Source organism: Pelobates fuscus, chromosome 11 (assembly GCF_036172605.1).
Source record: "Pelobates fuscus isolate aPelFus1 chromosome 11, aPelFus1.pri, whole genome shotgun sequence".
Taxonomy (NCBI): Eukaryota; Metazoa; Chordata; class Amphibia; order Anura; family Pelobatidae; genus Pelobates; species Pelobates fuscus.
Window position 1 is genome coordinate 30,205,623 of NC_086327.1, and position 15,213 is coordinate 30,220,835.

The 15,213-nt window shown below is 38.3% G+C and overlaps 1 protein-coding gene across 1 annotated transcript; it reads right to left on the minus strand.

Moving 5' to 3' along the window:
• Positions 1–1,318: 1,318 nt before the first annotated feature.
• CLEC11A (C-type lectin domain containing 11A) lies at positions 1,319–14,679 on the minus strand. The gene is made up of 4 exons (XM_063436569.1): positions 14,405–14,679; positions 12,867–13,119; positions 5,278–5,469; positions 1,319–2,718 (listed from the first exon to the last, which is right to left on the minus strand). Exons 1-4 carry the CDS (start codon positions 14,558–14,560, stop codon positions 2,324–2,326), a joined length of 996 nt encoding a protein of 331 aa, XP_063292639.1. The 5' UTR covers positions 14,561–14,679; the 3' UTR covers positions 1,319–2,323.
• Between the last annotated feature and the right edge of the window lie 534 nt (positions 14,680–15,213).

The following is a 15,213-nucleotide window of genomic DNA, read 5'->3' on the forward strand; positions in this document are numbered from 1 at the left end:
GGTAAATAGTTGATATTTAAAACGAGAAAAATCAACAATCATTTGTGTGTTTAGAATGCTGTTCAAAGATGCTGAAATGTATATGTATGCCTTTTGTTTTCATTTAGTCTTCAAAGGCATAATTAACTAGGATAAAAGTTTCAGAGATAATTCTGTATTATTTATTTTGCAATATACATAACGTATCAGTGACTAGGTAATTAAAAATGGTCATTTATCCTGCTTGTATTAATAAGGAAACCGATGGAAGTTTTGGGGAATGCATCCAAAAATCGCTGCATCATGTTAAGATAGTGTTGAATAGTGTCTGTACATTAACATAATTCCCAGATCCATTATAAACAGTTATCTCATTAAAAACATATACCTTCACAATTCTGATCATTGTAGGCTGCTATTGCAGCTTCAATAAAGACCTATAGTGCACCTAAAGTCTCCCCCTCTTCTTTGCTGGATGAATACATTATTAACATCTGTGCTTGGTAGAGGGATTGGCCATAGCTCACATGGTGCTGGTGACGAAGGAAAGGTAAGTGGAGATTAGTAGGATAAATCTCATTTTGGCCACTTTATATAGAAGGTTAGCTTGTATAATAAATGAGAAAAAGAAAAACTATTCACAAAGTCAATGGAAGTTATTAAATAACATTTTTAATATAGATGCTTTGAAGCTTTAAAAATGAGGATTTAACATTGGTTTTGTTTCAAGTTTATTTATCAATACACAGCCTGCGTTTTAAATTGCTTCATTGAACTTTGAAGAGCAATCACAATGTTAAACAGCTTATACATATATATCATCCATCAGTTTCTGAATTTGTGTAGACCGTTATCTCATATTTGATGCATTATACAGACACCCCTGGGTCAGGTTAATCCATCATAAACATGCATTACATTTTTTTTTGAAATGCTAAATTTTCAGTGTTCCTGATGTTCAACAAAAACATCAGGATCTGCTGCTTTTGTAGTGGTGTCAACTTCAGCAAAATGGCTGATGGACTATCATAGCCAATCGCGGTCTTCCCATCGTCTTCGATGGTGGTGCTGTTGTTTGCTATTAACGCCTGCTGCTCAAGGACTCCTGGGAAATATAGAGAAGTTGTGTCATTTGGAAATTGGCTTGCACACGTACTTTGACTTGTTGAAATAACTTAAAGGGACACTGTAGTCACCAAACCAACATTAGCTTAATTAAGCAGTTTTGGTATATAGATCATGCATCTGCAGTCTCAGTGTTAACCCCTTAAGGACACAAGTTCTGGAATAAAAGGGAATAATGATGGAATATTTCCATCATGTGTCCTTAAGGGGTTAAACTCTTGGCTATTTAGGAGTTTATACACTTTGTTTATACAGCCCTAGCCACACCTCCCTGCATGTGACTTGCACAGCCTTCCTAAAAACTTCCTGTAAAATCACATCTAATATTTAAACTTCCTTTATTGTACAGTCTGTTTAATCTAGAATTTCTTGATTAAAGTTCATTTTTAAGTGGGAGGAGATAAAACCTGAAGCAATTTAACATCTGATAAAAAGAGAGCTGTGGCTAGGGCCACATAAACAGAAACAAAAGTTATTTAACTCCTTAATGACAGAGAATTGAGCAGTGAGACAGCAGGAGCATGATCTATACACCAAAACTACTTCATTAAACTGAAGTTGATTAAGCTAAGGTGCCTGTAGTGTATCTTTAATGAAAATAAAATATTGTGCAAGGCTCTGTTTAAGTCCTTATTAGCTGTTTCCATCTGGATAAAACTTTTGAGCTAATTTTGGCGAATGGATTATTTCCAGTCTCTATAGTTTCCCAAACTCCTTTGCACAGCAGGGATTTAGGAGTTTTGTATAGCAGTAAGTTTCCTGGTATCTCATTTCTCATTTTGAAGACAAAGGCCTCAATTTAATATTGCTGATACCCTTTTCACATGACTTAATATTTTTGGATAAACTTGTAGAATTATTTAATATTCTGAAAACATTTCAATGTTGTAATATTCTGATATTTGTTGATATATTGATATTTTAAAAGATTATTTCGAAATATTAACTTATATGGAAAGCTTATCCAACAATATTAAATCGAGGCCAAAGAGTCTATCAACTTCCTTTGGAGGGGGGGTATTATATATGTGCACTTTATCGTTCCAATGCACATGATTTTTTACATGCTACTCTGTGGAATGTTGTCTTGTACTATAGTTTTTTAGAGTGTCCATTAATTACAGATACCTGAGGATGGAACGAAGTAGACTATCTCCGCACATTTTGAATACTAGAAAAGGTGAATGTGACAAAGCATCTAATCATATTAATCTTCCTCTCAGTATTCACATACATAGTACATCCTCCTAGAGCAGTCATTATCCCACCACTTTCCATCGTCAGATGAGACAGAGACACAGTTCTCTTGTATTCCACCATTTGGTTGTGTCACCATGTGATCTTTATACCAGTTGAAGAAAGAAACTCTGTGTCCATTCTCATATAGGTACATTCCTTCAGCTCGTAGATCATTAATTCCAATCCATATAGGCCAATTGAAGGGGAAGAAGGAATTGTGAATGTACTGAGCTAAAGCGGCAAATTCTTGCTGGTCTGTAGGCATTGCAAGGTTCCCACCACGAGTGTGACAATTTTGTTGAGCTGTAGCATAATTCTCAAAATGTTGGAATATTAGGTAGCACCTTCTAAAGAGACGTTTGCCTTTCAAACAACCTAGAAGTTATGAGAAATGTCAATATTTTAGTATGCAAATTCTTTACGTATGCTCAGTAAATAATAATATAGCAGTCATTTTCATAAAGTAAAAATAAAATGTTTATTTCTTAAACTGAAGTTCTGGTCCTTTCATTCCAAATAATGTATGTGCACTGACTATATATCATTACCCAACACCCCTCTTTTTTTGGCCCATTAGAGAAGGTGAGGTTAAGTGAACTGTTTCAATAAAAGGTATTTAAATCCCATAATAAAATGTTCATGCTAATCTCTATTCATACAGTCAAATGGAGAAATGTACTCAGAAGGGAAGAGGTCACACCCTAAACTAGACATTGGAATTTCAAAAGACAGGATGCATACAACATGATTTGGGACATATAAACAGGAGTTGGACATATACTAATAATGGACACAATTAAAGTAGGCCATAAAAGGCCAGCGTAAGTTTGGTTACAACATCCAATGTTCACCAGGGTGAGTAAAGTTTAGTTGTAGACTAGTCATGAACGCAAAGCTCTAGAATCCTTAAGCAAGCCTGTTGGAGTGCTACCAAATGGTATTTTTGTAAAATAGGATGAGGATGGTCAGTTATGGAAGAAAGGAGGTAGAAAGAAAGAATGAGTGAGAAAGTGAAAAGCAACTACATAGAGCAAACATTTGTATTAAACATTCCTGTGACAATGATGTAGGTAACAGAATAAGAAGAAACTCTAAGGTATGAGATGCGATGCACATGGTAAGAGATTTAAAGGTTAGACTTGTGCATGGCCAAAAAATTTGGTTTATCTGAATTGATCATAAAAAAGAATAGTGGGTCAGTTGGACAGCATTTTTTACATGCTACTCTGTGGAATGTTGTCTTGTACTATAGTTGTTTAGAGTGTCCATTAAATACAGATACCTGAGGATGGACATTGTGAATACTAGAAATGGTGAATGTGACAAAGCATGTTATCATATTAATCTTCTTCTCAATGTTCACATACATAGTACATCCTCCTCCATGTGGTATTTTGGTTTGGAAGAATTTTGCTCATGCAATCGTTTTGGGAAAAACTATTCATATAAACTGAAGACGATTCATATGAACCGATATTTCAGGACTAGTGTACTTAAATAATAAAAAAAAAATCAGCTTCTTCTCCATCTCCCTCCCTTTTCCTAGGAACCATAGATGGAACTCAGAATCCCAAAACAAACTAAACAACTCGTCCATTGACCATTTAATTTGTTTGGTAATTCGTCCATATAGGAATTTGGAGTGGAGTAGTTTGGCCGAATCACTGATCGGCCAAAATTTAGATGAATCGCAAATTGTTTGAAACCAAATGCACAAGTCTAATAAGCATGCTGTTCAGTGGCAAGATATAAAGAGGTCGAATATAGAAATAATATTCTACATTCATATTAAAACTGACACTATATGAACTATAAAAATGTAATCTCACTGAACTGGTTATAGTACCTGGAGTCCCATGATATCGTCCCCCCATTCATTGCTAAAACCTTTTTGAGTAGTTTAACACTAAATAAGGGTCCCTGGCCGCCTACAGCTTGGAGCTTACTGGAGGTATCGCTAAGACTTATAATTTATGCCAGCAATGGTCACTGTGATAGACTGAAAGCAGTCAGCGGACACCCTCAACCAATCACAGCCATTCATTCCTGCTCAGATTAGTGCTTCCTCATTAGCACAAGCAGTTTAAAGGGGATGGGCTTCTGAGTACGTTCGTTAAGCATTAAGCTATTACAAATTGTTTAACGCTGAATGGAAGGATGGTGCCAGCGAACTCCAAACACTATAACCACTTCAATGAGATGAAGCAATTAGAGTGGCTGTAGTGTCTATTTAAAAGGTTCACAGAAATTGTTCTTTATCAGTTTTTCTACATGAGGCGAGGTGCCTGCTTTCTTTGTGTAATACAAACAATAAACGCAATGCTCCCGAAGACCCAAACCACTTTCTTCTTTATTCCAGTAAGAGATTGTTCCTTATATTTTGTTTCTATTTTCCTTTTATATTGAATCTCTCATTCAAAATGTGTCTTTGCACTTTGAAATGCTCAGAATTTCAATGTACTACATAGCATACAAACGGAAAAAAAAGATATACCAGCGTTACATCCTACAACTCTGCCCCAAAATGCTACACTACTTGCAGAGATCCGGGGCCATATTTTAAAAATCAAAAGCACGTGTGGCGTTATTCACCTAAGCATGAATTTAAAGTGAATTACACATTTTAGACCGTGCCAAAGCAGTTAAATGGCCTAAAATTAGAGCGTCACTTTGCGTTCTTAACAATTCACGGAATAATCCTGTTAATACATTTATCTGAACCTTTTCTATGCAAATTATATGCTGGCGTGTGAGAGAATTGTGGGTAATTGAAATAGCTGTGTATGTTATAAGGGTGCTACATTACTTTGAAGTGTCTGCTGATTAGAATCTTTGTCATCAGAAGAAATATGTATCCTGGTAAATTTTAATTAAGACATGAAAGTAACTTGGAAAACAAGAATCTGACACATGTTTCTGTTTTGGCAATGGTACCTTCAATATGTCCAATCTGTCTTTGATTCTTTGAATTCAGCTCAGATACAGTAGTTATGGTGTCTTCTGCTTCAGAGAGTTTAGTTCGTATCTTTGAAAGACTTTGCGACATCTGGTTCATTTTCACATCCATTCCATAAAATTGGACATTGAGGCGGTGGATAGCAGATTCTAACGCTGCTATTCGAGACACTGAAAATATTAAATTATATTTAGCAATTCATAAGTCTTCGCCGAAATTCAAATTACCAGGATCTGTGTCCCTTAAAGTGTACCTGCTATAGTACACGCAATTCAGAATTTAAATACACAGCATATTTCTTCTATACCTTTGCTAGCAGAAATGCTAAGAAATGTATGGATTTTGAGTTAAAGCAGGTTAAAAATATATTACCTCGACCACCTGTCAATCAATTCGTAGCTTAGAGCCCCACAACCCTCCAACCTGCGAATCCTTAGCTCCAATCAGACAGATGTCACTCCATTCTGACACCGATGTGCAGCTAATGCAATAAGTGTGCCTTGAATCCAATCAGCCAGTCCTGGTCGTCTCATGGCTTTTAAAGGGAGCTATTTGAACGTGTTATAATTTATGAGATTTGTACAGCAAGTAGCAGGCCTGACCACTGTTAGTTTCAGCAAAAAATATTGTCCTCAATATTTATGCCACCTCTATATCCCATATATATATTTACAAATAAGTAGCACAACCTTTTACTTACCTTTTGTTCCAGGACCAAGACACAGTCCTTCCACCCTCCCGATCCACCTCTTTTTTCATCAGCAAGCATGCTGACATCTCTGCCAATCAATTACTTTTCATAGATGTGCACTGAATCCAATGCTTCTCTAAGAGAAGCATTATAGGATGTTCAACGTCCTCATGCAATACGTAAGGACGTTGAATGTCAAGAACCAAGTTGGACTTGGTTCTCACTGCGGAAACACCCTCTAGTGCAGGGGTGGGGAACCTTTGGACCTCCAGATGTTGTGGACTACATCTCCCTAGATGCTTTGCCAGCACTATGGCTCTAAGAGCAGTATGGGACATGTAGTCCAAAACATCTGGAGGGCCGAAGGTTCCCCACCCCTGCTGTCAGTGTAACAGCCACAAGAGGTGATTTTAGCAACGCAATATAAACTTTGCCATATCCATGAAACGCCAGAGGAACGGGCAACAGACCACTTCACTGAGATGCAATGGTGTCTAAATAGAGTGACATCTGTCCCTTTTTCTTATATTCCTCCTCTCCAGGGAGAACATAAAATTGCTTTCTATAGGATTAATACAACACAGTCTCACAGGGTTATTCACTAAAGTGAGAATTCAGAGGGGATTTCAAATTTTAGACCAAAATAGCCAAACTGGAAGCATATCTGACTTGGAGAATTCCTGACCCTATGGTGTTAAAAACACTAAATAGCCCCCCTGCATCCCTAACTCTTCTAAACATAGTAACATTTTACTTTTATTCCACTCTGCTGGTAGAAATGGCCCCTGCTTCTCATCTGTCTCCTTTGTTGACATCATCAGAAATGGTGATTAGGAATGTGCATGGGCAAAAAATTTGGTTCGGTTTAGAAATTTGGGTAAGTAAAAAAAATTGTCTGCTTCGGCAATTTGAACCAATGGCATTTGGTTCGGTTTGGCACTTCCAAACTACCGAATTTCGTCAATTCGGAACTTCGGACATTCGTAAGCATCCGAATGTCCGAATTGTATGAAACAAATTGCACATGTCTAAGTAAGTGGTTGTGGTGGCAGTCTGGGCACTGGGAGTCCTATAGATGTGTAAGTGGTTGTGGTGGCAGTCCGGGCACTGGGAGCCCTATAGATGTGTAAGTGGTTGTAAGTGGAAGCCCCACTTAAACATTTATAGGGCTTCCAGTGTCTGGACTGCCACCACAACCAATTGAAAATGTTCCGAATGTACATTCAGAACGAAACGAATTGCACATGTCTAATGGTGATGATCACGGCCAATAACAATGTTTTTTCATAGGAAAGCACGCGGATTGACTGAGATTGTCATCTGATGATCTCAGCCAAGGAGGAGGACTGGTGGAAGGAGCCAAGTGCCGCCCTGGCCAATCATTATCTCCTCATAGAGATGCATTGAATCAATGCATCTCTATGAGAATAGTTCAATATCTCCATGCAGAGAGTGGCCACTGTAGGTGTTCCTAGGCTGTAATGTAAACCCTGCCTTTTCTCTGAAAAGACAGTGTTTCTTGCAAAAAATCTGCAGGGACTGACTATACTCACTAGAACAAATACAGTAAGCTGTAATTGTTCTGGTGACTATAGTGTCCCTTTAAATTTAACCCCTTCAGGACGGAGTCAATAGTGCACGTTCTCATCAAAACAAAACGTAAACAAAAACTGGAATTTGCGCTATATGTCTGTTCAACCGTAATTCACCTCTTTCATATTAAATGCACCCACACTTATTATATATCATTTTGTTCAGGAGAAACAGGGCTTTCATTTCATATAAAATATTTATATATGGGGGGGCGGGGCCGGGCGGCCATGCCAGCAGGCTGCTAGTCACATTAGCTCCAGGGGAACTCGTCTACTAATGGGCAAAAGCCCACCAAAATCAGCATGGAACCCCCTGGGAGTGTGAGATACCTGGTCCTGGAGTGTCCCGGTGCAGCTGGAACACCTGAAAACGGGTGGACCGGGTCCTGGTGAGATGCTCCGGGGCTGGGGCCTACCCGGGAGGGGATTGGGGCGGACGGCCGCTGCCTCGATCGCCATCCCGGTATCGACTGGAAACAGCACCATCTGCGGGGTCCCCGGCCACGCTCACCCCCCTCTGGGCCGGTGGGGGTTATCCCAGCCCCCACCGGGCAGGCAACATCCTGGTAGAGCTTTTTGGGTGACTCAGCGCTGACAGCCACCACGCGGCCCTGAAAAATGGCCGACAGAGATGCATCTGCCGACAGAAGACGAGGGCGCGCTGAGTGAACACCAACGGCACACGACCACCCAGGGTACATATATGCACGTCGGGGCAGCAGCGGAGACCTGCGGTTCTGCCGACTACCCACATCACAAGCAGACCCACCTATCTAAACCGAGCACGCCTCAACAGAGCTCCCTTATAAGGCTACACGGAGGCAGTGCCCAATCGATTACCCCAGAACAGCGGGGCCCACACTTGATCACTGCGACCTGCAATACATCACACTCGTACCAGCAGGGAAGGAAATTCCACAGAGATCCGCAGACACTCTGACCTGCAGGGGGTCCCAAGAACATAAAGGACACAGAGGTGTTCTATGAGGACTCATTAAATACCGGGAAAAAGGACACTGCTTACCATCCTCTCTGACGCCGAAGCTGACAGGTACCCCAGCTCCTTACGACAGACAGCAACTACAGCAGAAGCTACTGGGACAGTTGCTGATAGCCGTAACGACAGGGACTCTGGCTATGGGTGTAACCAAACGGACATGTCCACCACTGGTACTATAGCTGAGGCTGCAGATAGTGTATTGAGGCCCTAGCGTAGACCACAATTAGCAAGCCACAACCTGCCTGGTGGTATATCCCCCTATTTGAATACTCACCTTAAGTTAAGCTATTGTTCCATATAAGCATAGGTCTGCATGACTACAATTTATTCACTTGCCTAATGTAACCTAGATCTAAAGCAAACCTATAATGAAACGCCCTGAAACGTTAGCCTGAATAACCCCCCCCCCCCCTGCTTCCAGTTCCTCTGGTAAATAAGCTGATCACAAGCAATGTGCAGGGTAGTTATGTAACTAAAATGTAATAGCGAGTTTAAAAAATAAGGGAAAATGTGCATTTCTTTTATGTGACATGACACTGTACAACTGCATGTATATCTTGGTTGGCTCTGCTGTCGTGGCATTGTGGACCGTATTGTATTTTCTCTGCACGGAAAAATAAAGAATTAAAAAAAAAAAAAAAAAAAAATATTTATATATGAAACAATTTATTATGAATAAAATTAAAAAAAACTGTGAGAAATTTGATTTTTTTTTTTTAATTTGTAGTTCAGCCTCACATTTTAGCTGTAAATGTCATAATACTGTTAGGTTTTACTGCAACAAAATGCACATATTTGTAATCAGCGATGTCTCACGGGTACAACAGTACCCCCCATTAACAGGTTTTATGGTGTTTTGGAAAGTTACAGGGTCAAATATAGAACGTTCCATTTTCAAATTGAAATTTGCCAGATTAGTAATGTTACCTTTGAGACGGTGTGGTAGCCCAGGAATGAGAATTACCCCCATAATGGCATACCATTTGAAAAAGTAGACAACCCAAGGTATTGAACGTGTGGTATGTTTAGTCTTTTTTAGTAGCCACTTAGTCACAAACACTGGCCAAAGTTAGCGTTCATATTTGTTTTTGTGTGAAAAAAGCAAAAAACTAATATTTGGCCAGTGTTTGTGACTAAGTGGCTACTAAAAATGACTGGACATACCCCATTTGCAATACCTTGGGTTGTCTACTTTTGCAAATGGTATGCCATCATGGGGGTAATTCTTATTCCTGGGCTACCATACGGTCTCAAAGGCAACATAACTAATCTGGCAAATTTCAATGTCAAAAAAATGAAATGCAAGCCTTATATGTGACTCTCTAACTTTCCAAAACACCATAAAACCTGTACATGCGGGGTACTGTTATTCTCGGGAGATTTCACTAAACACAAATATCAGTGTTTTAAAACAGTAAAACATATTACAACAATAATATAGTCCATAAAAGTGCCGTTTGTTTGTAAAAAATGCAAAAAACGTCACTTTTACTTAAAATATCATCGTTGTAATACAATTTACCAGTTTTAAACACTAATATTTGAGTTCAGCGAAGTCTCCCGAGTAAAACAGTACCCCCTATATACAGGTTTTATGGTGTCTTGGAGAGTTACAGGGTCAAATATAGTGCTTGCGAATTAAATTCTCTGCACTTTCTCCCTGTGTTGTCAGGCATGTCAATCAAATTTTAATTAATCAAATGACATAATTATGTTAAAAAATTACTTAAATATACACGTAGAATTTTAATATATATGCATTTATAGGTATTTAAATTCTACGTGTATACTAATGTAATCTTTTATGTAATTATATGTATTTATCTATATATATATTTTTGCGGTTATTTGTATTTTATATATAGATATATATATATAGAACGTCATTCTAAGTGTATTCTGTTTCCAATATATATATATATTAATAACAAAATACAGTTAGAATGAAATTACATATGAATATATAATTTATTTTAAATTTTGTTTCAATATTTTATTTATTTAATTATTTATCTTATTTATTTATTATTTTAATTATACGTATATATATATATATATATAATATATATATGTAGATCTATTATATATATAATATATACATATTATATATATAACGTCATTCTAAGTGTATTTTAATACTAATATATATATTAATATTAATATTAAAATACACTTTGTATGACGTTACATATATATAATATGTATATATATTATATATATAATATATATACATATATTATATATATATAAATACTTGTATTTTATTTTAACATGTGTATTTATTTATTTTTTTATACTTTCCTACCAGCAGGGGGACTGTCTAATATTTTAGACAGTCCCCCTGCTGGCAGATCCATAGCCAGCTATAGGGGGCCATGTGATCGCTCTTTGAGAGCGATCACATGGCCCCCGGGGGCCTCATTTGCCGGAGGGGGGCTGCCTGGGCTCTCAGGCAGCCCCCCAGAAGAGGATCGCGGCGGAGGTGAGTACACAGTACCTCCTGGGGGCTTCAGCCGTTACGGCGTTCTATGCCGCCGCAACGGCTTTAAAGCCCTTTAAAGCCGCGACGGCATAGAACGCCGTAACGGCGTTAAGGGGTTAAAGTTCACTCTGAATTGCCAACAATTCTCACTTTAGTCCATAACCCTGCAAGTTTTTGTGTAAAAAAATAAAAGGAACGCTGTACCTAATAGGACTCGCCATCATTATGCGGCCAGCCAATTCTTGGCATACAGTTAATTTTGTCAGCATAGCCTCTTTGGCCAAGAATTTACTAACAGACAAAGGCGACAGATCTAGACATTCATCTAGAAAAAAACGTATAGATTAAACATGTTCATGAATTTTAAAATAACTTGAATAGCCCACAATTTGTTCTTTTATGTCCTGGGTTTTTTAACGTCCTCGAAACGTCTGCAGAATATTGAATACAAATTAATTCTGTTCCTCCTTGAAATATTAAGGGTTAAACTGCAGGAATGCCTAATGCCGGCATGTGGTAAAAAAAATATCTCCACAAATATCTCTTAGGAGTCATATTTTCTGTTCTTGCATTTTCTTATTTGTATTCACAGTGAGGGGAAGAAGAGGGGGTTGAGTAGTTATATAGTAAAACCTAGTATTCCAAAGAAAATGCTGAAAACTCAGAACTTTGCCTTTTTCCGTCTAACATGAGAAAAAAATAGATGCTGTGAAATGGAAAATATACTGAGAACTGTGTCTCGTCTGCTCTTGTTTCTGTCATAAAAAATACTCCAGAGTCTACACGCCAGCTTTTGTGGTTTGTGGTGCGTTCTGGGAGCCAAAATGGCCTCATTTTCTTCTTTTTTTCCGTTGAGAGAAATTGAGCTGTTTAGCAGTTAAAACATGAAGTGGGGGAGGAGATGGGGAATCAGCTCCCTGTTATTAGATTAAGACTCCCAAGATGCACAGGCAGCCATATTAGTTATAGTGCGAGAAGATTTGGGTAATTTTTTTGCTACCCATGAAAAAATATATAAACAATAAAAAAACAAAACAATCTTCACTAAAGCTATTTTAACTCTGTTTTCTCCTAAATTTGACAAATACCATTGACGATTTGCATCTTTGCCAAAGTGGTTTAATGACTTTACTGAATAAAATGTGAATGGCAAAATTCAGTCTAAAATAGTTGTGTTGTGACTGTCGTTGGAGAAATTTTCACGATCAGCGTTTTTATCAAGAAGTTTACATTTTAATTTAAATTCACTGTAATTCGGTGTTTGGTAAATAAACGTCATAGTGTTTTGTGAACAGCTGTATTTATAGCAGCAATGTCACCAAAAAGATAGAAATGTTTGTAAAGACTGGAATCTATTTAAAATGTTAACGCAGTCGAAATAGATCATAAGACATAAGGGACAGCTTTTTCTTATGGTAAATACATAATGCCGAAACTTGAGAAAAGGCGAAGTTTGGTCATTTATCGTAGCCATTGCTAGCGACGGCTGTGACAACCAGGCATTGGCTTGCGGAACCTGCAGTCTCGTGGTGTTCCTCCATAGACATCAGTGTTGTGCTCTTGTGCATGCGCAAGAATACAGCACTGATGTGGGCTCCATTCAGATGAAGTGTCAGGAGCTAAAGATTAAAGTTGGCAGCGCTTGTAGGGTACAGCATCACGTAAGTATAACTCACATCTGCCATGCCACCGTATCCCAAGTGCACAGTGTCACCATCAGGGGTCTCTGCAAAATATGCAAAGACCCTCAGAAGGAGACAGAGTTAAGACATTTTCGATCCTTGAAACATATTAGCACTTACAGACATAAGAAATGTTGTCATCCAGAGGTGGCGGTGTAGTTGCGGGTGCTGTTGTTGGGACAGGATCTTTAATAATATTCTTCTCGTTGTCTTTCTTAACCTCCCTTTCTTTGCTACCCTCCTCCTCATCGACTGCGTCCTCGTCCTCTTCCTCCTCCTCAACCTCTTCTACGTTTTTTATTACCGAGACAATAGTGATGTTGTGGATTTGGGTAGAAACTGTTTTGGGAGGTAGACGTGGACCCAAGAAGATCTGAAGAAAACACATATTGAATAATAACTGTTATTCACGTTAGTGATTAGTGATTAATCTGTATATATTGATTTTCAAGATATATTCTGTACTTTCGTTTCAGACCATATTTATGTATATTTATATATAACACTTTTTATGTTTTTATATTTCTCCATGACATAATCCCGTTCTTGACACCTACTTTATCCTACTACCCTTCCACTACCCTTCTGTCCCTCACCATATTAGTGTCTTTTAACTGTTGATTATTGCCTTCTAATAAAATTTGCTGACGATGCATGCCGCATGCGCAGAATGTCATGCAAACACATGCTATCGGATTCTCTTTTATGAATTACAGAAGGCCAGGGATTGGTTAAGAGATCACAGCCAGTTCCTGATTTGACTGATATTCAGAGGATGCAGATCAGATGTCTTGGAAAACTTGCAAAGTAGAGGGATTTAAGGTTAATACAGTGTCCCTGTTATTTGACTAATACATTAAAAATATATATTTCTAAACTATACACGGGAATGATACTTTAAAAGCATCTCAAAATAATAATGGTACAGCAGTGCAAATGACAAAAATACCCCACTGGTGCATTACTCTGGAAGGTACTGTTTGCTGTTACATGGTGAAATCAATGTAAATTAAAGGTATCATTATTAGTGATGTCCCGAACAGTTCGCCAGGAACCGTTCGCCGGCGAACATAGCGTGTTCGCAGTCGCGAACACGCACGATGTTCGGTCCGCCCCCTATTCGTCATGGAGGTGGGAGGGTCTGGGAGGGAGGGTCTGCTGCTGATTGGCTGGAATGTGTCTGCTGACTGTGAGGTACAGGGTCAAAGTTTACTCAATGATGACAAATAGGGGGCGGACCGAACATCGCACGTGTTCGCGACCGCGAACACGCTATGTTCGCGGGCGAACGGTTCCTGGCGAACTGTTCGGGACATCACTAATCATTATATATCATTAAGGAACTGGAGGATGTCTTTTAGAAAGGATACCAATAAACTATTTCAGCACACACATTACAACTGGTTGGTTGATGTCTGTTCTTATAAAGATTTTGCCCATCATCATAAAGTTGCGCCCACTTGTTGACCTTTAACGTGATTTCTCTTCTTCTCAATGCCATATATTCAAGACATATTAAATTGGTCAGTTTATTGACCTGTAAGTGCATTAGAATATTCTGTTCGATACATTTCTTTTGCAGTATGGAAAAAAGGAAACCAAATTAAATTAACAAAAGAAAAAAAAGTTGAAAAATATAAATCTCAGAAACTTCTCACCTTTTTAAAGTCCTCGTCTTCTTTTTCATGTTCAAAATGGAGTTCTGTTCCAGATTTAACTTCTCCAACTTTCTTCTCTGTGTCTTGCTCCTCAGTCTGACTGATGGGGACTTGGCTCACCCACAGTAGCAACAGGAAAATCCCTCTAAAAAACATTTTTTTAAGGAAGAGAATATGGAATTCGGCATAAAATGTGAAATGGATCCAATTCACAATTCCTAGGTCTTTTCTCTCTGTCTCCTGCCCCGGTCTGAAATGTTCCTTCTTTGTTCCTTCTGTAGAATTCCTAACATGAGGTCCCTCTTAAAGACAGGAAATGTAATTTTTTCTTCTTCTCTCAAACGTCTGCTGTACCATCGCCAAAGGGGGAGGGGGGAAGCATAGACTAATAATTTCAGCTTTGGCAGCACTTGAGGAAGGAGTGAAGTTGCAAAAGTCGAATTGTATGCGCAATGCCAAGGTCCAAACAAAAAATGGTTTAATTGTGAAGAATGGTGATTTTATTTTCCTTTGAGTAATTTATTAAAATAACTTAACGAGCCATAGTTTCACTTTATGAGACACAAAGGAATGTCCACTCAGCTGCCTTGCAAAATAACATGTTTTTCTGTTAACCACTCTGTTGCTTGTTGTATTGTTTGTATCTCTGGCATTAAAGTATTAAAAATAAAGTCTATTTTGGAATTGGCCCCTGCCACATCGCCCACTTTCCTAAAGCATCTTATGCAGTAAATAAATTAAAACTATTTAAAATAAAAGTAAAATAAACAAATAAATCAATACATCGTCCAATAAAGAAATACAAATAA